Raw genomic sequence first — 25,491 nt, 5'->3', positions numbered from 1 at the left:
ATGAAAACATAGCGAGTTGTCTTTGGGAATTGGGACTAAAGAACTAAAGACAATGGATATACAAAGCCAAAACCAACTCTTACACACAGAAAAAGAGAGTCTCAGACGCCCCGGCGGGCACCATAACCACCACGACGACCGTCAATAATAAGAGAAACTTGTTGGCGTTGGTCGAGTTTTATCTCTTCCTCCTCCTCTTCGCAGCAGCAGCAGTAGCAGAAGAGACAGCGGCAGAGTCGAATCAGCAGCACCATCATTATAATGTAAGTGATGAAAATAGCCACACAGACGACTCCGATTCCGAAAGCGTTGAGACTCACCATCTTCCTTTCTACTGTAGAAATATGGAAATTTTCTCTTTCTCCTCTTTCTCTTATGTAAGTTGGAGGGTCTTATACTCTTATATCTCAATCTCGTTTGTTCAATTTGTCAACCTGTTCTTCCCCAGAACTGCACTAATCGTCACAAAGGATAAAGCTAACGTGAAACTCGGAAGTAGGAACCTTGTTTTCTTTTCTTTTTTTTTTTCTTTCTTTTTTATTTTTAATAAAACCTGTAAGGTGTAATACCAAACACAGAATTATATATCCCTACCCAAAGCCCTGCATCAGCTACCTAACATCTAACACAGTCACAAGTAGATGTCTTTTGTTAGAAACTTAGAATCGGCTAATAAGAGATATGAAAATGTCTAAAATATGAATACAATTATTAGTGAGATTAGTTTCTATGGAAAACAATAATAGTAAAAAAAAAAATTAAATTGCAATTTTACATTTGAGCAATTGATATGAAGGGCAAATTTGAAAATTAAATCAATTTCAGAAGAGAGATTGAAAGAGTTTGGGCAAGCGATTCATATGAAGAGAATTTTGAAAATTTTATGTTTTGGTAAAAGTAAAAGCATGAGTTTTTTTGGACATTTTCATGTCTCTTTTTAGATGATTTTAACAAAAGAGATCTACTTGCAAATATGTTAGCAACAATCAAAACCCTCATTATAGGTTTCAGCATTTTACCCATTTATTTATTTATTGTTTTGACTTCTGGAACTATTTATTTAATTATTTTGGGGGGAGAGGGGGGGGGGACTTTGATAATTTGAAGTTACTTGTATAAAGCAATTTTGCTGAGGAATAACCTCATCAACATAAATCAAAAGCATCTAGCCAATTCAAGATAAAAGGGAAAAAATTAAAATCTCTAGAGAACCTCTAGTCAATGATATCCAAAAATCCATAGCTGACATCCAATTTGATTATTTCAGATTTGGATGATATGTTTATATAGGCGATGCTTAATAGTGTGGCGTGGCATTGTCGTTTCGAGTATGCCACGTAGGTGTTTCTTTTAAGACGTAAGGTGGACTGTTTTAAGAGAAAAGCAAGGCGAAATGGCAAAACCTTGGAATTTGTCTATGATTTTGATGAATCATAGATTTTGTCTCCGAGCTGAAAATTAAAGCATTGCTAGAAGCATGATTTTTAAAATCAATTCGTAGATTTGACTCGGAGATCAAACCGGTTAGGGGTCCAATTACCAGGTCAAACAGTCAGTCTATTTTGATAAAAAAATAAAAAACAGTCAAAACCGTTTAAACGATTAACTGCCCGGATCAACAGTTGGCTGACCAAAATCAACAATTTTTATAAAAAATCTGATTATGAAGAGAACCAAAACCAATCACCTAACTGGTTCCCAATTTTTCCGGTACAACCGTCTGATCCAATCCAATTTTGAAAACCATGACTAAAAGTGATCCTTAATGCCCTACTTGATTAGTTGCTAAGAAAGGCCCCAAGTTGGTTCTTTTTTGGGTGGGTGGGTGGGGGCAGGAGGGTGGATCACCTGCCAATGAAACTTGCGCACATCTCATACATGAAAGGTCCCACTTATACCGCACATCTGGACTCCGGACTGTGTGTAGACGTGAACAGAGTTCGTGTGGCAGGAGACCCCGACTATCATTGATGCAGGCAGGATTCGCTACAACCAGCGAGAGACCTTACAACATAGTAGAACCATTTGTTTACAAAAAGAGGGTAACTCAGCCAAATGACCTACTGATCCATCTGGTTGAACTATTTAACCTGGTCATTAAGTTACAGTTTAGAGTCTTTAGACGTTAAAACCTTTTTTTAGTTGTTGTAGATAACAATAATCCTCATCTTATTTCTATTTGTTTTGCTGATTGTTGGAGACGTGCTACCCCGTCTGGTGTAGTAGCTCCTCTTGAAAAAAAAATCAAAGACCTAAAACCTTCCAAGCACTTGAAAAGAAGCAACTTCTACAGTATCATGCATATAAAATAAGAGACCTAACCACCAGAGTCAGAGACCTAAAAGGCTAAAACCGTTGACCACTTCAAAATAAGAAAATTGTATCAACTGATCATATTCTATTTACCATCTAAAAATCCTATTGCTCAGTCTGAATTTGAACATAGAAATTTAGTTTTACTAATCAAAGAGAACATCTGATGGGTTTCATCTCCGATAAAGATGTAGATTAAGATTCATCCATGAAATGAAATTCTTAGATCTCGCCATCCCATAATTCCTCGACGGTTTTATAATGGCTCAGAGTCTCATGAACAAAGAAACTTCCTGTAATCAACCTTGCCTGCACAATTAGAAATCAATCGATAAGTACGAGAATATTGACTTGAAGCTCCTACAAACTTACAGAGAGATCATTGTAACACAAAATACAAAATAAATACTTCAGCAGTTGCAGCAGCACAACATGACACAAGTTTATTGCTGGCAAAATGAAAACGAATCTACTTACCTGCTCAAATTCAGAGAACTTGACAAATAAATCTTCTGGTATAGACCAGTCAAAAACATCCAAATTCTCCTTAATCCTCTTTTCATTGGTGCTTTTAGGAAGCACACTGTGACCCATTTGAAGTCCCCACCGAAGAGCCACCTGTGCAGGAGTCTTGCCAAGCTTCTCTGCTATCATGTTCAGAATAGGATGCTCAAGGACATCAGTCTTTACCCCCGCTGTGCCTCGAGAACCCAATGGTGAATACCCCTGAAAGAGAATTGATCAAACAATTAATAAACATAAAGAGCGTCAACCACATATATTTTCCTTCCTACAAAATTTAAGTTACTTATATTTCCATACTCACAGATAGGTGAATTCCCTTGGATTTACAGAATGAATGTAGCTTGTTCTGTTGCCATATAGGATGGCATTCCACCTGATTGACAGAAGGAGGAATGCGTGCTATGTTCAACAAATCCCCCAACTTTTTTGAAGAGAAATTACTCACACCAATAGCACGAGCTTTTCTAGAATCATAGAGTGCTTCCATTGCTCTCCATGTGTTGGGAATGTCAGGTTCTATAACGTTCTCCACATTAAAGCCAATTGACCCCTTTTTCATGCGGACTGGCCAATGGATCTTCAAGAATTTAACGACCCTACTTAGTGAAAGCATAACAACAATAATACTAGATATATCATATATGTGACTTTGACAGCACTCAATAGTACAAGTTATCAGCAAGAAAGATGGCATCAATCATCAAGAATTTAGCCAATGAATCTGAAAATATGACAACTTTTAGGCAATACCAGATCTCAATGGAGACAGAAAAGAATGTACTGACTTGATTCAAAAGCAGGGCATATATTTACATTTATTCAAAAGGATCTCAGTGCCTAGAATTATTCATGAATTCTTTTAAAAGCAATACTAATTATCCAGTCCATCCCTCCCAAGACCATAGATAGCTGGGACCAACACTGGGTAAATAGCCTTTTTTATACAAGTGACTGAGTGAGAAACTCCTAAGTTGCAGATTTCCCAGCATTGTCAAAGTCATAAGCCAAGTCATAATGCATTTTTTGAAACTCCTTAGACACAGGACATAATGTCACAGAAACTTAAGAGTGAGATACCAACTGATGGTGGCTCGGTAGTTAAGTCCTCTGGCTGGTTGTAGTCAAGACTTGGGATCAAAGCCTGCTGCCACCAGGGTTGGAAGGTTATGGGATTGGGGACAGGCTACCCCCATTGTGTTGGCCCATGAAGCAAAGGAAAAAAAAAAGGTGCCCACCATTATTTAATGTACTCATTAACAACAATTGTTTCATTTATGAACAACTATATATATGAAACAGTTCATAGTCATGGATTTTTGGGACCTCTCACACCTTTTCTTGACAAAAAAACAACATTCTGAGGGCCTAGAACACTCTAAACTGGGTTACTAATGCAGAAAATATCTAAACCCTTGAATTTAGACACTTAAAATATATAGATAAAACATTCCTAGATGCTGGTGCAAATCAGCAAGTTACCATCTCCATTAGCCTTATGTTATTGGGCATCTTATAGCAACTCTATCCAATACAAAGAAAGACACAAGGAACAATCAATTTTGAACACTTACACCTAACTTTTATAGTTGAAACAGTGCAGATGTGAAACACTACCATTTCCCTAAGATTTGTCCTAATTAAGGTCTTAGAGAAGCTTTATAGTACAAAGTCCAAAACATAAATTAAAAGGTCTTACAGCATAACACATGCACCATTTTAAACATTAAAATAACTCTGCATAAAAGAGTAAAGGAGTTTTTACATTTGAATAGGAACCACTTACAAGATACAAATCAACATAGTCAAGCTGCAAATCCTGCAAAGTTCTATCTAATGCTTTTAGGACATCTTCTGGTGCATGATCAGTACACCTGCAAATTAATCCATTTCAAATAGCAAAAGTAAAGAAATCTTATGTCTCGGTAAGTAAGTGATAAAATATTGAACAAGGTTGTAACATGAAAACAAACCAGAGTTTGGAGGTAATCCACAAATCTTCACGCTTCACTATACCATCTTTGAAAAGCTTCGTCAAGACCAAACCGATCTACAAAGGCCAGAAGGCAATAATTTTGTTATTTAGATTCTATTTGGATATTATTTACCAGATGATGCTAAATGAAATATTCTCGTGGTACTTATTTTCTTGATAGATAATATTCTCATGGTGGTTCAAGTGATCTTTTATATGAATTTCATTATCTATGAAACCTATGATATTTGTCTTCTTAAAAAGAAATTCTAATGATCACACTTCAAGTGCAAGTATCGTTCAAGCTCATTAACCCCCACTTGATAATAAAGCAGTATGCACTGTAATTACCTCTTTCTCATTTCCATAAATCTGAGCACAATCAATATGTCCATAGCCAGCCTGCATTGGCAAAAATAAATAAATAAAATAAAGCAATTAAATATCCATCATTAATTATCGAGTATGAACCACATGAGTAAAAATTACTACCGGAAAACTTAAGCATGTAGTTTGAGTCTGCAGAGGCTAATCTATCTATCTACCTATATAAGAAAGACACTGAAAATAGAAGCCTCTACATCAATGAAATAGAACACTTGAAAAATGTAAGTGTTAGAGAAAAACCATGTCAGCAGAATCTGTTTGTTAAATTGACAAGGTTGCACATTTTAAGAATATAGTTTTCCTTTGAAACAATGTATTTCATGACTAATTTATATTCACAATGGTATATCCTGTAAGAAGCAATCATCATAATTTTATTTCATTTTTTTGATCAGCAATCTATCATAATTTTATCACCAACATGTGTTTATGCATCTATTAAAAAGAAATAAGAAAAAAAAAAAAGGAAAACAGAGCATCACATAAAGAGTAGGTGTTTGAATTTTGATGAGATCAAATATTTAGATTTTATGAGGGCATCTTTCTCAACTAGTACTTACAATTTGACTTGGGGTCAGGCTTGGGTTTGCAAGCCAGTCTTAGGCATGACTATTGGGTCACATACAAAACTCTTTTGCTTTTTTTTTTTTTTTTGAGGGGGGGGGGGGGGGGGTAGAAGACAACTTTCATTGAAAGAATACAGAGGAGAGGGCAGCATCCAACCAAAGAACTTAAACCAAAAAAACCAAACACCATCAAAAAACTAAGGCTCAGTTTGGAAGCACTACAAATGCAAATATGTACAGCGTAAATACATACAAAATAATACAAAATATAAGGCTTTGCACTCTACATATAACTTTCATTGAAAGAATACAGAGGAGAGGGCAGCATCCAACCAAAGAACTTAAACCAAAAAAACCAAACACCACCAAAAAACTAAGGCTCAGTTTGGAAGCACTACAAATGCAAATATGTACAGCGTAAATACATACAAAATAATACAAAATATAAGGCTTTGCACTCTACATATTTGCATTTGTACTCCTTCCAAACTCAGCCTAGGTAAAAAGTAAAAACATAACAGCAAATCACGAACTGCAACACCATAGCAGTCAAAAATTAATCTGTCCAGAAGCCAACCGGGGCATGAATCAGTGAAGAATCCTTCTTGACCAAGCCTCTCTTGGCAGCTTCATAAGCAACCGAAGAAACCAAACCAGTGGAACAGTTACAACATACAACCAACTATATTGAGACATACTAAAAAACCCAAAACGACAAGCATTAAAAAAATGCTTCGGGAGGGATAGGTCACGGATCGAAAAGAGTATAAAAATCAAAGACAAAAATAAAGCCAGGGAAACAGTTACAACAAGGAAATTCTGCGTTCTCCCTACGAAGAAAATCCAACCCCCTTACACAGAGTCAGGCATCAATGACAAAAGCGCGGTAGTAATTCTAAATGTAGAAAAGATAGCGATGAACCGAATTAGAAATACCTTGAGAGCAGCAGCGACGGCATCTCCAACGAGTCCTGGCTCAGCCTGCCACGTTCCTAAGCCTAGCGAAGGGATTTTGGCTCCAGTATTCAACTCAAAGTATCGAATTTCAGTCACCATCCTCAATCACTTCAAATCAAACTTCCAAGAGAAGAACAAAAAACCAGAGACGAATCTTTGCTCCCCGACTTGTATGGGTTTCAGCCTTGCAGCAGGTAAATGCCAGCATGTGAACGGGAAACCACCGTCTTAAACGTGAGTACAGACACAGAAAAATCAGCTACTCCCGACCGGGTAGTGCTCAGCTAAAACCGAGAATCACGGCCCTCGATGTATTAATGTGGGCCGCCTTGAATTGAATGTGATTTCACGGTTTTGGCGCAGCGCCACTTCAAGTGGAGTAGCTGATTTGAATTCGTAGAGTTCAATACGTGTTAGACTTGGGCCACTTGGCGAAGGAAGGAGAGTCGGCTGTCAAATATGGAAGAGCCTCACTGTGGTCACGACTCAGGAGGAGCACGATATATTATCACCTGTAAGCGCATAGAGGATAACTGTTTTGTGAGGCATAATAAAGCGTTAATTTTAGATACTGAAACTCATGATCAACGTTAAAATGGAATGATTTGCTGTCATATGATAAGATAATTGAGGTGGATTACGAGGGTTTATATCCGTGGTGGAATCTGCTCCTCACAAATGGGCGCCTCACACGCACATCCACCGTGCATTGGGAATTACGTGTAAGGCGTCAGTGAGGCGCCAGGTGTGAAGAGCAGATCCGGTTTCCTTATATCCTACCAAACTGACACATTTATTACTAGTTACGAGAAGTGAGGTGGAGATCCCGAGAAAGACTGGCGCGACGACTGTCGAGGGAGCTGATCTGATTCTATTTATTGCACTCCGGATCGGGAGCCGTTGGATTGGGATAATAAGAGTTAGGTCCTCTTTCACGAATCCACGACGTGGAGGTCTTGTAGGTGTTTGGCATCGATGCCGTTGCTTCATAGTCATTTTACGAGAAAACGGTGCTGTATGATGGAATGTGGATCTGCTCCTCACGTATGTGTACGTCACATATGTGCACCTCACACCGACGTAAGAGCCCCATCTTAGAACGAGACCGGATCTGCTCCTCACGTTGGGCGCCTCATACGCACATTCTATCATGGAATATTTTCCGTATTTGTAAGTTATTTTTTACGGAAGATGTTCCCAATGCACGGTGGATGTGAATGTGAGGTGCCCAAGTGTGAGGAGCGGAGCAGATCCTGTCTCTATATAATGAGGGTCTGCTGTGAGCCCGGATCTACTCTTTTCAGAGCACACTTCACACCAACTTCACAAGCACATTCCACCATCTATCCGAAACATCTTCAGTACTTTTATGTTATTATTCATGGGAGATGTTCCCAATACATAGTAAGATGCACCTGTAAGGTGCACTATGTGAGGAGCAGATCCCAATCCGTTTTCTTAGAAAATGACTCTTTTGGTCGACGTCGATGTTGCGACATAGGATTTTTCTGGGGAAATAGCATTGGTTTGTTTGGTACCGATGCTATATAACCATTTTTAGCATTGGTCTACATTATCCAACGCTTCAGATGATGTGTCACAACAATGGGTTAGAACCTTAGTAGGTGTTTGGCATCGATGTCATTGCTTCAAAGATGTTTTATGAGAAAACGGTACTGCATGCATGAGGTCTGTTGTTTAGTACCAATGTTGTTTTCTGGGAAAACAACACTGGTTTTGTTTAGTACCAATGTTGTATAACTGTTTTCATCATTGGTCTACATTGTCCAACGCCCAAGATGACGCCACATCATTGCACTATTTGAAACAATGGGTTGTTTTCTGAGAAAATATTGAATTTGACATTTCTTCATACCACACTTTTCTGATTTCCAAGGTGTGGTTTGGAGCAACGTTTTTTTAGGAAAATGTGAAATAAAAGGTTGTTTTCAGAAGCACTGCTTTTTATGACGTGGCACCAATCTCAAAAAACAACATTAATGCCAACGGGCAGTTTATTTTCTCTTCTTTGCTTAGATTTCATGTACTTTTATTGTTTTTAAATTTTTATAATTTAACTTTTGTTTCAAATACTTTGGGATTTATCTTATGGGTGATTGTTGTTGTGAGTCCAACAAAAATTGGCACGAGTTTTAACAGATGCATATTGTAATTTTTATAACTCTATTAAAATGATTGGTAAATTTTTATAGCTCTATTAGAATGATTGGTAAAAGCAATTTAGTGAGTTTAGTGAAGGGTAATGATTTTTTAGTGGTAATTAACAATTGAGTATGGTCATAAGTAAGGTATCTTGGTGCAACATATGTGAAACTTGGTAATGTATTAACAAATTTTGTTTGAAGGGAGTGATGATGTAGATAACAAAGGATAGTGAAAGCATCCACCTTTTAAAATTCAAGGTGAGAGCCTCTTAGCGTCTATTTGGCATCTTTGCTGTTGCTTTAGAAAATAGTGCCATATCAGTATTATGTCGAAAAAAATGGTGTTCTATGAAACGGGCATTTGTTTGGAACTGTTTTTTATAAAAAAAATGGTGCTCCAAGTCATGCCTTAGGAATCAGGAAGGCATGGTTTGGAGCAACTTCGAATTTGATGTTTCTTGAAGTTGCAGCTTATTGCTGCCAATATGGACGTGAGGTGGCAGTGACATGGCACTAGATAATAGATACCAGTATTGAAAACATTTCCTGGAGCATTGGTACCAAACAGAAAACGTTGTTATTGCTCCAAGAAACGTCCTACCTGGCAGCAATGTTTCCAAACAGAAAAAGGCATCGTTTTTGGTGCTTCCAACCCACACATCAGAAAACAGTGCTGCCTTTGCAGCATCGATGGCAAACATATACTTAGTTTATTAATAAGACGCTTAAGGCTAGGCGTTTTGACTTTGTCTCACCGTGAGACATGTCACATGTGCCTCAACACTTTTTAAATCACGATCTTGATGGTAGAGACCTAGAATGTAAATAGCCATTTTTTTCCTTCAAGGTTGTGTTTTGCTTGCAATGCAAATAAATTTGCATTAATGCGAAGCTGTGACAGTGCAAATGGTTTGATTGTAAATTCTGACATATTTTTATTTTAGTTTATTTTGTTTGAGTGCATTACAAATGAAGTAAATTAAGACATGAAGCAGAATAAAGTAAAACCCAAAATAAAATTAAACAAGAATTTGCATTTTTTTTCATTTGTATTAGGGGTGAGCAAACGGTTTATTCGGTTTAGAACCGAATTTTTCAAAACCGAACTAGTAAAATTGAAAACCGAACCAAAACCAATGTGTGATTAAACCAAACAAACCGAACAATTTTTTTTCAATTAATTCGATTGTTTTGATAAAAAACGAAATGGCTAGCTTTACAAGCCAATATGCAGATCTTTGACTTTGAGTGGTTTTGGGGAAGGTTAAACTAAAAAGTAAAGATAATAAGGTTGTGTTTGGTTCCCATCTTTCTATTCCACTCTTATTTTCTATCAAGAAGATGCCAAATGATCAAGAAATCAAGAGACAAGTGAGAGCAATATTTAGTCATCTACTACAACTTTGCAACTGACTACAAACTATAGTCCATAGTCCATATCCAAATGGCTAAAAAAACCAGCGAGAGAATAATTGAAGAATAAAAAAGGGAAAAACAAAAAAAGAAAAAAGAAAAATTACCTATACCTTAAGCTGCAGTCTCGCCAATGCCGAAAAAGGTAGGTTCACAGTTGCATACTCGCATATGCTCATAGTTTATTAGGAGAATACCCAATTGACACAAGTTGCGATGAACTTTACTCTTGCGATGAGCCTTAGTTACAATGAAGTTTGCTCTCGGGAATAAGTTTGTTACCAATCCGTTAATCGGTTATGGATCTATTTTGGTTGTTTTGTAAATTCCACGTCAACCTCTTTTAGCTTATTGTAATAAATGCCTATATATACTTGATTATTTTAATGAAAGAGAATACTTTTTCTTCGTCAATTCCATGCTTCTGAGTTTTACATGGTATCAGAGCTACAGGCCCTCTTGGAAAATTCCAATTGTTGATCACAATCCTCTTCTACTTCTTGTTTTTCCCTTCTTGACTCCAATCTTCTTCTTCCTCTCGTTTTTCCCTTTTTCGCCATCAACAAGGATGGCCGCGAATAGAAGTGGAAACACCATGTTTACTATTGTTGATCAGATCTCCTCTTTTAGTGATCAGAATTCACCTTTCTACTCTGACAGCCCTAGCATAGTGCTTGTTTCTTGTCTCCTTAATGGAGACAATTATATGACTTGGCAAAGAGCAACTATTGCTCTTAGCGCCAAGAACAAGATTGGCTTTGTGAATGGAATGATTTAGAAGCTAGATCCGACGAATTAGACAAAATTCTTGACTTGGTCGAAATGTAATTCTATGGTGGTCTCATGGATCTTCAATGCTTTAGTCAAAGATCTCCATGCAAGCGCAACCTATGCTGAAAACGTTCAAGAAATGTGGAAAGATTTGGAAGAAAGGTTCTCACAAGGAAATGCACCAAGAATTTTTCATCTCAAGAGACAACTCATGCTGCTCAGGCAAGAAACTGCCATTGTCTCTGTTTACTTTTCAAAACTCAAAGGAATTTAGGATGAATTGTCAGCCTACATTGCTGGACCATTATGTACCTGCGGGTTGTGTACTTGTGGAGTCTAGAAAAATTTTGTTACAGAACGGGAAAGAGATAAGGTGTATCAATTTTTGGTAGGTCTGAATGAAAAAATTTAACAACATCAGATCTAGCATTTTGAGAATAGACCCTCTACCCAGCATCAGTAGAGTCTATGCACTTGTATCACAAGAAGAAAGACATCAGTCTTTAATTGCTCAACATGGTTCAACTACGGAGGCTGTTGCTTTTCATGTGGCAGGTCCAAAATTCAATCCAAAAGGAGGAAAAGAAAAGTCCAAGATTTGCTATGATCATTGCAAGAAACAGGGTCACAACAAGGATCACTGTTTTGAATTGTTCGGGTATCCAACGAATTGGGGAACTCGATCAAAGTCCACATCCAATAATAGCACTGACAATCAAGAAAAGGTTGCCTTTGCTATGCAAGTACATCTCTACGCGGGCGTGATAACTTTGGTGCTCGTGCCACCAAATGTGTATTTGTCTGGTATCCTGATGGTCAGAAAGGATACAGATTATATGACTTGACAATCAAGCGGATGTTTGTGTCCAGAGATGTGATTTTTCTTGAACAAAATTTTCCTTTGCTGATGAAGACATGTCTTTGGACCCATCTCCACCATCAACCATACCTCCGTCGATAGTCGATGATATAGTGGTTGACACAGTTCCAAGTCAAACACCTAGAACTGAACCAGTTTGTGACAGCTCACAACCCTCTGTCAGTTCAAAATTGCTCAAACACACTAGTAACATGGACTTCATCACTTCACCAACTTCTGGACCTGCTGTTTCTTGCCATCCAACCTTACATAACCACCGCCCACTTCGCTCCAAGAAACCTCCTCCACACCTAGCTGACTACATTTTCCCAACACTTTAGTGACAAACTAAGTCATGCAGCACCCACCACCCAATCTCTAATTTTTTAACTATGGGATCAATCTCCTTTGGACAACCTGAGTTTTCATGTTATAATGAAGCCAACAAACATGACTGTTGGAAACAAGCTATGTCAATCGAACTAACTGCACTTGAGCACACCCATACTTGGACCTTGACTTACCTACCACCAGGAAAGACTCCCATTGGGTGTCGTTGGGTTTACAAAGTCAAGTACAAATCTGATGGAACTGTTGAGCATTACAAAGCCCACTTGGTAGCAAAAGGTTATACTCAAACTGAAGGCATTGATTATACAGAGACATATGCCCCGATTGCTAAGCTAGTAAAGTACGCTACCTCTTAGCTCTGGTTGCAGCCCGAAATTGGGAACTGCATCAGATGGACGTAGACAATGTGTTCCTCTTGGTACTCTCAATGAAGAAATCTACATGGTGTGTCCACCAGGACTCCTGCCTCCTAAGGATCAGCGAGTTTGTCGCTTGAACAGATCCATTTATAGCCTCAAGCAAGTCTCGCGCAATTGGTTTGAAACTCTAGCTCATGCTCTTCGCCAACGGGGCTTCAAGCAATAATACCCTCTTTACTTCAGTCCAATCAGGCAGCATTCTTGTGGTACTTGCATATGTTGATGACTTGGTGATTGTTAGAAATGACACAAGCCGTACTTTTGCTCTTAAAGACTACCTACGATAGTGTTTTCCAATCAAGGACCTTGGCATCCTTTGATATTTTCTTGTCATTGAGATCTCTCGGTCTTCTTCCAGCATTTTTCTCAGTTAAAGGAAATATACCCTTGACATCCTTCAGGATGTAGGCATGCTAGGATACAAACCTTGTACATTTCCCATTGCACAACAACATCATTTGGGACTTGAATCTGGTGAACCAATTGTTCAATCCAATCAGTACAAACGACTTGTGGGTCGTCTTCTCTATCTCACCATTATGAGACCAGTACTCACTTATTTAGTTCACATTCTAAGTCAGTTTATGAGTGATCCTAGACAACAACATTTGGATACTATAATACACGTCCTCTGATACCTGAAGGCTACACTTGAGTAAGGTATACTTCTTCCAACTGATTGTGATCTCCAATTGCGAGCTTATTGCGACTTAGATTGGGCTGGTTGCCCAACCACCCGAAAATCCATCACCAACTATCTTACAACCCTAGGACAATCTCCTTTGTCATGGAAGAGCAAGAAGCAAGCAACAATTGCCCACTCTTCTGCTGAAGCAGAGTACCGTACAATGGCAGCTGCCACCAACGAACTATTATGGCTGAAGAAAGTCTTCTCTAATCTTGGTCTCTCTCATCCACAACTGATGCAATTATATTGTGACAACAAGGCAACTGCACCCCACATCGCTGCTAATCCAGTATTCCATGAGCGCACCAAACACATTGAACTAGATTGCCACTTTATATGAGAGTACCTTCAATCCAAAGCTATAACTACTGCTCATCTACCTACATTGGCTCAGCCTGCAGATATCTTTACTAAAGTTGTTGGCTGAGATAGATTTGCATCTTTATTACCTAAGTTGAGCATTTTTAATCCTCATGCTCCAACTTGAAGGGGGGGGGGGTATTAGGAGAATACCCAATATACCCAGTTGATGCAAGTTGCAATGAACTTTACTCTTGCGATGAGCCTTAGCTGCGATGTGGTTTACTCTCAGGAATAAGTTTGTTACCAATCTATTAATCGGTTACGGATCTGTTTTGGTTGTTTTGTAAATGCCACATCAGCCTCTTTTGGCTTCTTGTAATAAATGACTATATTTACTTGATTATTTTATTGAAAGAGACTACTATTTCTTCATCAATTCTGTGTCTCTGAGTTTTACACAGTTGCATAGTTCATTCTTCACTTAACAAATACAGAGATACTCGCTACTTGAGGTTGTAATAATTTGGAGAAGTTGAACTGAAACTCGTCATTGCCATTGGACTAACTGGCGTCACTGATTTCCAATGGTAGATAACGGAAGATGAAGCCCAAAGGTCGCTGACACTAGGGCTGTAACTAAAACCTTTGGAGGGAATTTAGAGAACTGGGTGGGAAGACAATGGGGAAGGGGTTTTGTGTTTTTTCGAAATTGCCTAATGCCCATTACTATTAGGATTTAGGAAATTGAGAGTAAGGAAGGAAGCTATTTTACCTATTTACCCTTGAAAGTTTGATTTTTTTTCAGTTAACTGAACTGCTAAATACCATAACTAAAAACAAAAATTGAACTCTAAGAAACCAATGTTTACAACTGAAACCAAACCTATTTGTACTAGTGCAAATAAAATTGCACTACAACCAAACACAACCTCAAGAACAAGTATTGGAGCTAAATGCATTGTTGGGTGAACCACCATATCACATTATGAGAGTCCTATTGATAGCCAAGGTTTTCTCCTTTTCCCCACCTTGTGTATTTAGGGGTGTCAATCGACCGGTTTTGGTTTGGATCTAATCCGATCCAAATCTTATTAAATCGGATTTGGGTAGCCTATTGTAATTATTGGATTGGGCCAATCCAAAATAAATTGGTCCATATTTTTATTGGTTTGAATTGGACCTAAACCAAAATTTCAATAATTCGATCATGACGCCAAACCCTTATCCAATTCGAAACCAATTAAAATTGAAGTTGGTATAAAATCAATTTTATAAAAGCACTTTTACAAAAATACTTTTATGAAATCACTTTTAAAAAAAGTAATTTTACGAAATCACTTTTATAAAAATACTTTTACATGAAAGCACTTTTATGAAATCACTTTTACAAAAGTACTTTTACGAAAGCACTTTTATAAAAGTACTTTTACACGAAAGTGCTTTTATGAAATCACTTTTACAAAAGAACTTTTACGGAAGTTCTTTTATAAAAGCACTTTTATGGAAGTACAAAATTTCTTTTATAAATGCACATTTACGGAAGTACTTTTTTAAAGGTACTTTTACGAAAGAATTTCTATGGAACTACTTTTATAAAAGCACTTTTACGAAAGTACTTTTATAAAAGTACATGTATTTTTATAAAAGTACTTTTACGAAACCATTTTTACAAAAGCACTTTTATAAAAGCACTTCTACGAATGTACCTTTACAAAAGCACTTCTACGAGTACTTTTATAAAAGTACTTTTACAAAAGCACTTCTACAAAAGTACTTTTATAAAAGTAATTTTATCAAAGCACATTAAAAGTGTTTTTTCAATGCCAAAAGGGTATATTTTATAATTTTCAGATTTTCATTATTTTAATATATTTTTGTAATTTTTTATATGTTCTATTTTTTATATTTCATTTGGTTTGGTTTAGATTGGATCCAATCCCATCCATTTACATCTTAATGGATTGGATTGGATTTGGACTGAATTGGGTCCAGATCATTTGTAAGTAGACTCACATTAGACTGGATTGGGTTGGACCAAATCCAGTCTAATTGTCACCTCTACTTGTATTCATGAATAAGTAAATAACATTAGCTAAAGATGTTAGCAAAGTTTGTGTAATAAGCTCAATTTTGGAGAGAAAATTTTTATAAATAATAAAAATATTTAATAGTTTATGTTAATACTCAAAATTGCCAAGGCAATTAGGAGTGTAACTTGGGCGGATCCAATTCAAGCCCAGACTGACCTAGCCTAATAACATGTCACATAGCATTTGTTTTAAAGGGTGTTTGGTATTGCGGCATTGCATTGCATTCGAGGAAAAAAATGATATAAACAAAAAATACAATATTACAATTATTTATTATTATTATTTAATACACATAAATGCCATTAAACACTATATATAACAAAACATCTAAATGTCAAGATAGTATATCTTTCAAAGTGATTTTTACATAATCCGAAATACTATCAAGATTTGTATTTGAATTAAGCTAATCAATTAATAGAAATAAAATTTGATAAAGTCAAAATGATACTTATGAATCCTCCCATAAATTATGAATCTAAACTTAATGCTCAACCCCATGGCTCTCCTATATGATGGATTGAAGCTGACGATAATTAGCAAATTAATGTATATCATGTTATTATATAAGTATTGTTGTTTTCTAATGAAATATCTTGAATTGTATATATATTTCAAAATATGAAAAATGTGAATTGTTCAGAAATTATACAATATATGTATGATCCAAATTTTCAAAATATGGGAAAAATGAAAATCATATTTTAAATTATATATAAAAATAAAAAAATATAAGACAATTAAGGGTGTATGTGATTAGATTTCGCATACACCCATGGCTCGGTAAGGCGGCACGAGGGCTGTGCCAGGCATGACACAATTGTGTGGGCCGTGCTGGCCCAAGGGTTTCAACTCCACGGGCCGGTATGACACGACACACATAGCCCGCGCCCCACGTGCTAGAACGATCCAACTTGTAGCATGCCTCATGGCATAGCATGACCTATGCGCCGAACGTGGCCTGCCCAAGAAACTAGCTATTAAGGACCCCCCCCCCTATTGCTAGTTTCAGCTTTTTGGGGGAGGGTTTTACAGAAATACCCCCTCAATCAACAACTATATTACTCTAAGCCTATAAACACCTATATAGGAGGGTACTTGTGTATTTTGGCTTTGGGGGAAGAAAAAGACAATATTGCCTCTCCAACATTTATATCCTATAATATAACATCTAGTTTGGGACTTAGGGGGCATTTGGGTAAAGTGATAAATGATTTTATAACGATCAAAATACCTCTCCCAATAATTAAAAAAAAGGCTAGTTTTTAGGGTGTTTTGGTTAGTTGAATTATTTTCAATTCCTATAAATAGCCCCAATCCTCCACCATTCTCATCATACCAATCAACAATTTTGAATTCTCTTCATAATTCTTTATTCTCATTATCTCATACTCTCTCAGTCTCCCATCTCATATTGTCATAATGTCATACACTATGCAATTTATGAGGCTTTGGTCTTTGATGCTTCAACCATTGAAATCAAGTTGATATTTTAAATCAGTAATCCAAGCCATTCGGCCAGGTAAGTGCAATTAAATTTATTTTTATTTTTTAGAATTAAAAAATGGCTAGTTCCTCCTCTAGAAATCAATTCCCCAATAATAAGTTCACTAGCCTAATTTGGAAAGTATTTAAAACAGAGGAGGTTGAGGGGAAGGGAAAAAAGAGTCATTTGTAAAAAATGTAGGATTGACTGTAGTTTCAGTAGCAAGAGTGGTACTAACCACTTGGAGAGACATTTGCTCTTCCATGAGAAACAAGAAAAAGACATATACTTCAAAAATTTGCTAGATGGTGAGAATAAATTACAAGACAAAAAAGGACATGACACTACTACACCTTACGAAGTAAATGATTGGAGTAATGAAGTCGAGGAGATGGAGTAGTTTTTTCAATTTTTTTTAAATTATTTGTTATTTTTTAACAATGTAATTTTTTATTTTCAATTTATAATTTTTTATATTTTAGATAAAATAAAATTCATTTTTTTTTTCTAATTTGTTGTCTATTTTATATTTTGATAAATATTTTTTTTATTTCTTTGTTAGATTTTAAAAAAAAATTCAATGTATTTGAATTTTATTTAACAAAAAAAATTAAAAAATCAAAATATAAAAAAAAAAAAAGTTTGAGTCTGACCCGTTTCAGCCTAAACCCATTGCACAGCCTACAGCCCTTCCGGCCTAGACAACATGACATGGCACGACATGGGCCCATGTAAATTCGATCCAACCTACAACACGTGGCACCGTCAATCAACGTATGCCGGTCGATTTCGGACATAGCTTACTCATATTAATTATTAGGGTTGGGTCGGTTTACTGAGATTTTTCAACCGACCCGACCTGGTCGGGTTACCTGAAATTGAAACCGAAACCGACCCTATGTTAAGCAAAATCGACTTGGTCGGTTTGAGTCGGGTTGGGTCGGTTTCGGCTCTAAGTTCAACCATGGTAATAAATTGGTAGATTGGAGAAAGAATACTGAAATTTGATGTAAAAAAGGACACCTAATTTTATTAGAGAAAGAAGACTGAAATTGGTAGGGGCGGACCAAGTTAGAATAAAAGTTATCAAGAAAATAGAAAGTCAAACTGTATTAGAGAAAGATGACTAAAATTTGTATATTTCAAGAAACCTTCTAATCTAAGTAAAAAAGGACACCTAATTCTAATTGTAATTGGTTGCCTATTTGGTGTAAAAGACCATAAAAACTAGGATCCTTTGATTCTTTTCTTTGAACTTTTCCAAAAAAGTTCCTTGTTTAGTTGTCTTACAATACTTGCCATTTATGTCATTCCTAATTAGAAGACTAGAAATTAAGTTAGGTTGTAAATAGGATAGAGACAAATTAATTAAGTAGGAACTAAGTAGGTTGTAAATACTAATTAGAAACTAACTACTAACTACTAAATCGATTGAAAACCAAAACCGACCCGAACCATTGGTTTATGATTTTTTACAACCCAAAACTGACCGATGCTGAAGAAAACCTGACCAATTTGGGTTGAGTCCGTCCGGTTTGGTAAGTTTAATCGGATTGGGTATTCTTATGAATAGCCCTATTAATTATCAGCTCTTTTTTTTTTGGTATTCAGTACTTTACCCAAATTGCTGATTGGAGGGTTTGATTCTGCGTCAACGCTGGAACAAACCAGCTAACACACCAACGACAACGATTCAGCCCTCGGTTGATTTTTATTATTATAGCTCATGCGATGTTATTATTGTGGGAAAGGAGGAATTCCCTCGTTAGACTGAATCATTGAAAACATTCTTCTTCGTAAAAGAAGGAAAAAATTATTACAAGAAGGCAAAGGTTGCTTTCCAGACCAAGCAGGCAACGAGTGGTAGACAGAATCAATAGCAGAATTTTGATGGCTAAAACAGGGGCTTCCTAACGCTTTCATCTGTCCGTAATGATTTTCGTCGGAGCCCGTGACCAATTATTCTTTTTTTTTTATAAATATATAATAAAATAGACGGATCAAAACCTGATGCTCGGGGGCCCAGTTTCAGCAGCAGTAGCTGGTCGCCTCCAAAAGATAAGAAGATAACAGAACAGAAGGGAAAAAGAAAGTGAAAAAGAAAAAGAAAGCTAAAATTAAAGAAGAAAATCAAGTGCTAGTTACGACTGATTCTCTCAGATGATAACTGCTCCAACCCCACTTTTTTTTGCAATTAATTATTAACTATTTAGTATATTTAATTCGCAAAGCTTCTGTAAATAACAGATTATTGGTCACTTAAAGATGAATCGATTCAGCAACTGCTTCCTTGTCTGAAAAGAGAGAAAGTGCCCAAAACCCAGTTCAGTCTCTGAATCTCTGGAGCTCGTAATACTCAGGGAACTCGAATAGAAATGTCGTGGCTGGCATCTATCTAAATCTGGTAGTAGAGGCTTTAAAGGATCCTCGGTTTTTATTCATTTTCCAAGAACTAGTTGAAATCGCGTAAAAATGGAGGACATTTGGAGGGAGTTCCGTTCATGGGGAGTGATCGAAACTTAGGGTTTCTATAGGGCCCTATGTTTTGTGGAAGGGCCCTTGGAGTAAAAACAGAGAGATGAAGTATTTGTTTGGGGCCCCTGGTACGGTGAGTGGGCTTATCCTGAGAGTAGGTCAGTGCTTGGTTGCTTCTGCTTCAATTGGGGCGATGGCCTCTGCCTTCGGCTTTTCTAACTATACTGCTTTCTGGTATCTTTCCTCTCTTCCCAGTTTTCTTCTCTTATAAAATATGATATATTTCTTTTTTTTTTCATTTTTATATCGTTGTACTTGTATGTATTTTCTTATATCCTTATTTCTAGGTTCATGTTCGATAGACTTTTTTAGTGGAAGTATGATAGTATGATTGTTTATCTCTTTTTTCTTGTTGGATGAGCGTAATGGATAAAGACTTTGTGAGGTTATCTTTTTTCCCCCATTTTTTCGTTATTTATTTCTTGCATATTTAAGTTGCTCATCACAATAGGTATAGAAATGATTCAATTCTACTTTGCTTCTTTTGTTTATTTCTGTTTTTTGGTAAATGGTAACCATTTTGTTTCTTTCTGTTTAAGCTACACTTTGTTGACTGGTGTTTGTTGGGCTTCTGCACTATACGAGTTTGAATTAATTTCTTACATTATTTCTAGTTACTGTCACAATATGCAGTAAAATATATCATTTCAGATCGATCTGTGGATATTGTCTTTTCTTGTAGTTAAGTTTCCATTTATGTGGTTATGTGTTTTTGCTTTGTTTAGTCGAACCATTCTCCAAATCTAGTTATGTCTGACCACATTAAACACATTGACATCTATGGCCACCGGTTGAACTTGAAAATATTGCCTTCATTTCCAACTTTTGAGGTTTTGACATCTGGGTTGATTCCAACTGCTCTTTCGATCAAGCCGAATGGAGTGATTCTAACTGGGATATTTCACCATTTGGTCTTCCTTCTTTTCTGTTAGGACTGTTTTCTTACATAGACATATACCAAACTCTGGCATTCCATGTTCATGCTGTTGTTTCTCTAGTGTCAATATAGCTTTTATTTGACTTATTTAAAGGTATCAATCTAACTGGTCATTAACATGGATGAATAACATGGAGAATATCTTATAAAATAATGGAATTTCCAGAAAGATCTTAGGCTACGGTATAGAGGTTAAGCTTTGCAGTTCTATTGGGTCAAATGAAAAATTTTGAGGTTCTCCAATTTGTTTCCCAACATGTGCAAGATGCTAAATAAGTACTGTAGTTTTCAGCATTTAGGCTGTGCTAGTTTCAATATGAAAAATGAAAATTTCTGGGCCTTATTGGCTTCTTCCTGCATCTGTTGGCTTCAAGTGCAGCCATGCAGAGAACTTTCAAAAAAAGACTAGCAGAAAAAATAACAGAAGAAAGAAGACAACAAGATTTTACATTCTCCAGAATCATCCCTAGGTCCACAGAAGTCAACTGCCAGATGAAGAAAAATAGACCCGATATGGAGTGATTGTTCTCTTTTTCACCCAACAAGGCCAATTCAAAAATTTCTTCATGTGATCATCCATGTTCCCCTGTCACAGTGGGTTTTCTTTCAGTTTTACAGCATAGTTATTCATTGCCTATAGAAAATTTAACTAATATTTATCCCTGTAATGTTGACCTGACAATTTTATAAGGTTCCCACAATCATTAGACTAAAAGATTTTGATCTCTGTAAAACATGACAAAATGCTGCTGACTTAAGTTGCCAGGTACCTTGGACAAAGACCTGAACAAGGACCACATCTGAGTCCTTGAAGTTATAAGTTCTAGGTCCTAGGCATCTGCATACGTGAGTTGTTTGTTTCTTTTAATTGGATGTTCTCTTTTATTTTATTTATTTATTTTTTTGATAAGCAATAGATAACTCTTTTATTTTATTTATGCATTCAATTTCAATAGTAGTTATCATGGGCTAGTTGCTTTTCTAGTGAATTTACTGAATTATTTTTTCCTTAATAAACATAATGTTATGTGTTAATTCATATCATTGAAATTCAGCTATTTAATTGCTTCAATGGGGCTTCAAGTACTATGGAGTTTTGGACTTGCTTGTCTTGATGCTTATGCTTTGAGGATAAAGAGAAACCTTCAGAGTCCTGTGTTGGTGAGCCTGTTTGTTGTTGGTGACTGGGTAATTATCCTTTTGCTCTTGAGCTTCATTAACTTTACTATGTACATGAATATTTCAGCATGATATTTTTGGTGAATTTTGTTTGTTTCTATGTATGTATGGATTTTTCAGTGTGAAACTTCACAGACATTTTCAGACTTTGATACAATGATATTTGCTGAAAATATTCGTGGCAGTCAATTTTTTTTTGGTTATTTCCTTTTTAAATTTTCATTTTAACTATTTGAGCTATGTTCTTTTGACACATTAATTATTCATATATTTTCTATTCAAGATATCATAGCCTGTAATTAAATTTTCTTGGAAAAATGTTGAGCAAATTAGCAACATAAGTTGTCGTTTTCTTCATATACATGTCACTTTTTGATACATGGGAGGATGCATGGGTTATAATATCATTTTCATTTATTTTTCTTGTTCCTTTGCATCCCATGTAATTAATTCATGACTTCCTCTGAAGGAAATGTACATTGAGAAACTCCAAAAAAATGTGGTGCTACCCTTTCTTGTAACACATTGCATGAAGTGGCTTAGTTCATAAGGATGATGAACAAGGTCATAATGTTAGTTCTTCCTCCATTTAGCACATATATTTTGTATCGGGTTATCAAGCATAAAAATGTGGGTTCAAGTCTGTGATTGGTCACTTCGTGCACAGAATGACAGAAGTTAGGTCCAATCCACTCCTCCCAAGACCCTGGATTGCCTGGCCTGACAGGGTAATGGACCTTGTTTTCAAGGAACTGTATCACGAACTATTCCTAGAAAAATGTGGTATGACAGCTTCTTGACTTGTGGAATGTTACATATAATATGAGCTTAAGCTTACCTTATATCGATCTGTTTATCAATCCCCTCTTTGTTTTCCTATGTTTTGGTGGACTACTTCTAAATTGGATAACATTATAATGTCATTTTTTTTTTTTTATTTTGCCTATTAAAATTTTCATATTGGAGTAATCAAGTCATAGATGAATGGTCTCCCGTGCTGTTGCAAAGGTCAGTTTTGATAGGGGAAATTCAATGGTTAAAACCCAGATGAGGTGGTTTTATTTCATAATACTTGTGGGAGAAGCTCTCCCATGTTTTGCAGTTTCCTACATAATCTTTTCTGGATGCTAACCGGATGAATGCCCTAAGGTGTGGAGCTCCTTTGTATTCACATGAAATCACTGCAAATTAGGGACTTCCCCTTGATATGGATATGCATAATTTCAGATACTTATTTATGATTGGTTCTTCCCCTTTTGTCATTTGCCCAAGGGACTGCAGTAATTCTGCCCTAAGAAGGCTTGTATCTTTCAGATAAAAACAAGTTTTGGATGTTGCGGGCTGGATGCATATGTTGATTTGTTTTCAGATGGAAGAAAGCTTTGTTACTGCTACTTATAGATATGTCCCATTCTGCATTAGCTTTTGTTGGAAAGACACTTTTTATTGAACTTCTCATTAAAATTGTTCTCCTCTTTTTGTTTTGCTTCCCTTTTCTTTTTCTTCATTTTTTTTTTCTTTTTTGTAAGGGAGTTTCTTTGGCTCTGGGAACACATGTACTATATATGGGTCTAGGCCCCTATATCACATAGGGCATCAAGGACCTGGCTTCTGATAGCATGTCACAAAGACCAAGGACTTTTCCAGCCCATCCAATCTTCTATAATTATTGGTGAATCCCTTTCTACCTCTGGATTATTTTCTCTCAAAGATATAGTACAAGATTCTCTTATAGTGCCTGGGTCTTGGCTCTAGTAGGAGTAGCTTAGCGAATTGGACATAAGAAAACCAATATAACCTCTTCTCCATGTTCTCTAAATGCCCCTCCAAGTTTGTTCTTATATCTTACCAAGAAGGCTGTTGATAGAGGTCTGTTTCTTTTTGCTGTGAAGCCATGAATTCAAAATGTGTATCTATCACCATTGTATTGTGCGCCTGGTACTGATATACAATATTGCAGAATTGCCTTTGCATCCAGATTTTTTCAGATTAAGATTGCAATGTAAAGTTTGTAGTTCTGTTTTACGCCCTTTTTTTTTGCACATAAAATGAAAGAAAATGAACAATTTTCGGAAAAATTGCTGTCTTACATTGTTTGGTTGCATGTAAAATGGCTGTGGAAAAGGAACAACATTCTTTCTAAGCTTTTCATTTTTTGGTATGAATTCAACTGAGTGGCATAAGAATAATTGAAAATGCAGGTGACCGCCACTCTATCACTTGCAGCAGCATGTTCATCAGCTGGGGTAATGGTACTCTATGCGAAGGACTTGAATTTTTGCAGGTCACAACCTCAAATCCCATGCAGCAGGTTCCAAATTTCTATAGCGCTAGCTTTCATTACCTGGTTCCTCATAGCCATATCCTCTTTTATCATGTTTTGGCTATTGGCCTCTGTTTGAATGACCCCTACCCTTCTTCCTTTTCTCTCACCAACACATGCTATATGGTCTCTTTTCATGTTATTTTCATTTTTGTATGATACAGTTTTTTCCAGCAATGAACCAGAGAAGCCAAAGGGTAAATGCATTATATTCTTCCAAAAACAGTCCTCTGAAACTGGTTCTCGTTCTTAATGACCTGGCCTAATGAATGGGATAGTAATTACTTGGCAATGTATCAAAAAATAATGAATCAGGCCCGATCAATCTGAGCAAGGAGTTAAGGGTGCAATGCAGCCTTAGCCCAATTTGTTAAGAGCCGAAGTCAATTTCTTGATCGACCCATTTCGATAACTGAAGGGAAACATCGAACACTTTTGCTTATATCGCTGCATTTGCTGTGTTTCAGACCGTAATCATCCTTGTGTTGGCATTAACCGTGCTGAAGTGAAGATCAGAACTCCTAGACCCTAGTGTTAAGTTGACGAGTGTCACGGTTGAGAACCTGAAAATAGTCACTGGGGCGACACCTTCCCATAACATGACTACTCGCCCAGATTGTCGTGAATAATAACTTTGGTCACTTCAAATTCGACAACACCACGGCCGCTGTATTCTATCGGGGTAGCCCGGGCTAAGGCTAGAAAGACGAAAAGGATGAATGTCACGAACTCACGTTGTAACTGACCTCCGACCAGTTTACAGTCGCAGACGGTTTGTACAGATTATATATAGTAGTTAGTCAGTTAGCTATGGTTAGTTAGTCTGTTAGTACAGCTGTTAAGTTGTTGTACAAGTTGGTTAATTTGTTAGATTAGTTGAGCCAGAGTTTACTTCTTGTATAAATAGTCATCTTGTATCTTCTGTCTTCTAGTTTTCTTCTCCTCCAGAATTTTATATGGTATCAGAGCAAATCGATCCAGATCTGCCTGTATTTGGTTCTATGTCAGCTGAAAGAATGGAAGTCATTAAAGATCCAGCGGTGTTGATTGCATCTCAAATTGGAACTGCAACTGTACACAAGGAAACGACAAGTACCTTTAATGGAGATTCAATGGCTTTGGCAAACTCGGATCATCCAAGAATGCAATTTGTCATGACTCCTTTGACAGATAACAACTATTTGTCTTGGAGTAGATCGATTAAGATAGCCCTAGGAGCTAAGGTGAAGCTCGAATTCATCGATGAAAGGTG

General features: G+C 36.6%; 2 protein-coding genes across 2 annotated transcripts; one reads left to right on the top strand and one right to left on the bottom strand.

Moving 5' to 3' along the window:
• Positions 1-2,270: 2,270 nt before the first annotated feature.
• On the bottom strand, positions 2,271-7,463 carry LOC148870659 (NADPH-dependent aldo-keto reductase, chloroplastic-like). The gene is made up of 7 exons (XM_088969130.1): positions 6,700-7,463; positions 5,162-5,212; positions 4,809-4,885; positions 4,622-4,709; positions 3,140-3,415; positions 2,791-3,039; positions 2,271-2,622 (listed from the first exon to the last, which is right to left on the bottom strand). The coding sequence occupies exons 1-7, from the start codon at positions 6,817-6,819 to the stop codon at positions 2,536-2,538; spliced, it is 948 nt and encodes a 315-aa protein (XP_088825256.1). The 5' UTR covers positions 6,820-7,463; the 3' UTR covers positions 2,271-2,535.
• Positions 7,464-19,269: 11,806 nt separating this feature from the next.
• On the top strand, positions 19,270-24,462 carry LOC148870658 (CASP-like protein 5B2). The gene is made up of 3 exons (XM_088972617.1): positions 19,270-19,974; positions 21,793-21,925; positions 24,118-24,462. The coding sequence occupies exons 1-3, from the start codon at positions 19,844-19,846 to the stop codon at positions 24,316-24,318; spliced, it is 465 nt and encodes a 154-aa protein (XP_088828743.1). The 5' UTR covers positions 19,270-19,843; the 3' UTR covers positions 24,319-24,462.
• The last annotated feature ends 1,029 nt before the right edge of the window (positions 24,463-25,491 follow it).

Source organism: Nelumbo lutea, chromosome 2 (assembly GCF_056320005.1).
Source record: "Nelumbo lutea isolate HS-2025 chromosome 2, American lotus-T2T, whole genome shotgun sequence".
In the NCBI taxonomy this organism is placed as follows: domain Eukaryota; kingdom Viridiplantae; phylum Streptophyta; class Magnoliopsida; order Proteales; family Nelumbonaceae; genus Nelumbo; species Nelumbo lutea.
This window is presented reverse-complemented; position numbering and strand designations above follow the sequence as displayed.

Excerpts from the sequence above, each read along its gene's own strand:
- LOC148870659 (XM_088969130.1), bottom strand. The coding sequence starts at position 6,819 with ATGGTGACTGAAATTCGATACTTTGAGTTGAATACTGGAGCCAAAATC. Across the intron at positions 5,213-6,699 it reads CCGTCGCTGCTGCTCTCAAG|GCTGGCTATGGACATATTGA; the intron begins GTATTTCTAATT and ends TTGCCAATGCAG. Across the intron at positions 3,040-3,139 it reads CCAAGGGAATTCACCTATCT|GGGTATTCACCATTGGGTTC; the intron begins GTGAGTATGGAA and ends ATTCTCTTTCAG.
- LOC148870658 (XM_088972617.1), top strand. The coding sequence starts at position 19,844 with ATGAAGTATTTGTTTGGGGCCCCTGGTACGGTGAGTGGGCTTATCCTG. Across the intron at positions 19,975-21,792 it reads TCTAACTATACTGCTTTCTG|CTATTTAATTGCTTCAATGG; the intron begins GTATCTTTCCTC and ends ATTGAAATTCAG. Across the intron at positions 21,926-24,117 it reads TGTTTGTTGTTGGTGACTGG|GTGACCGCCACTCTATCACT; the intron begins GTAATTATCCTT and ends TTGAAAATGCAG.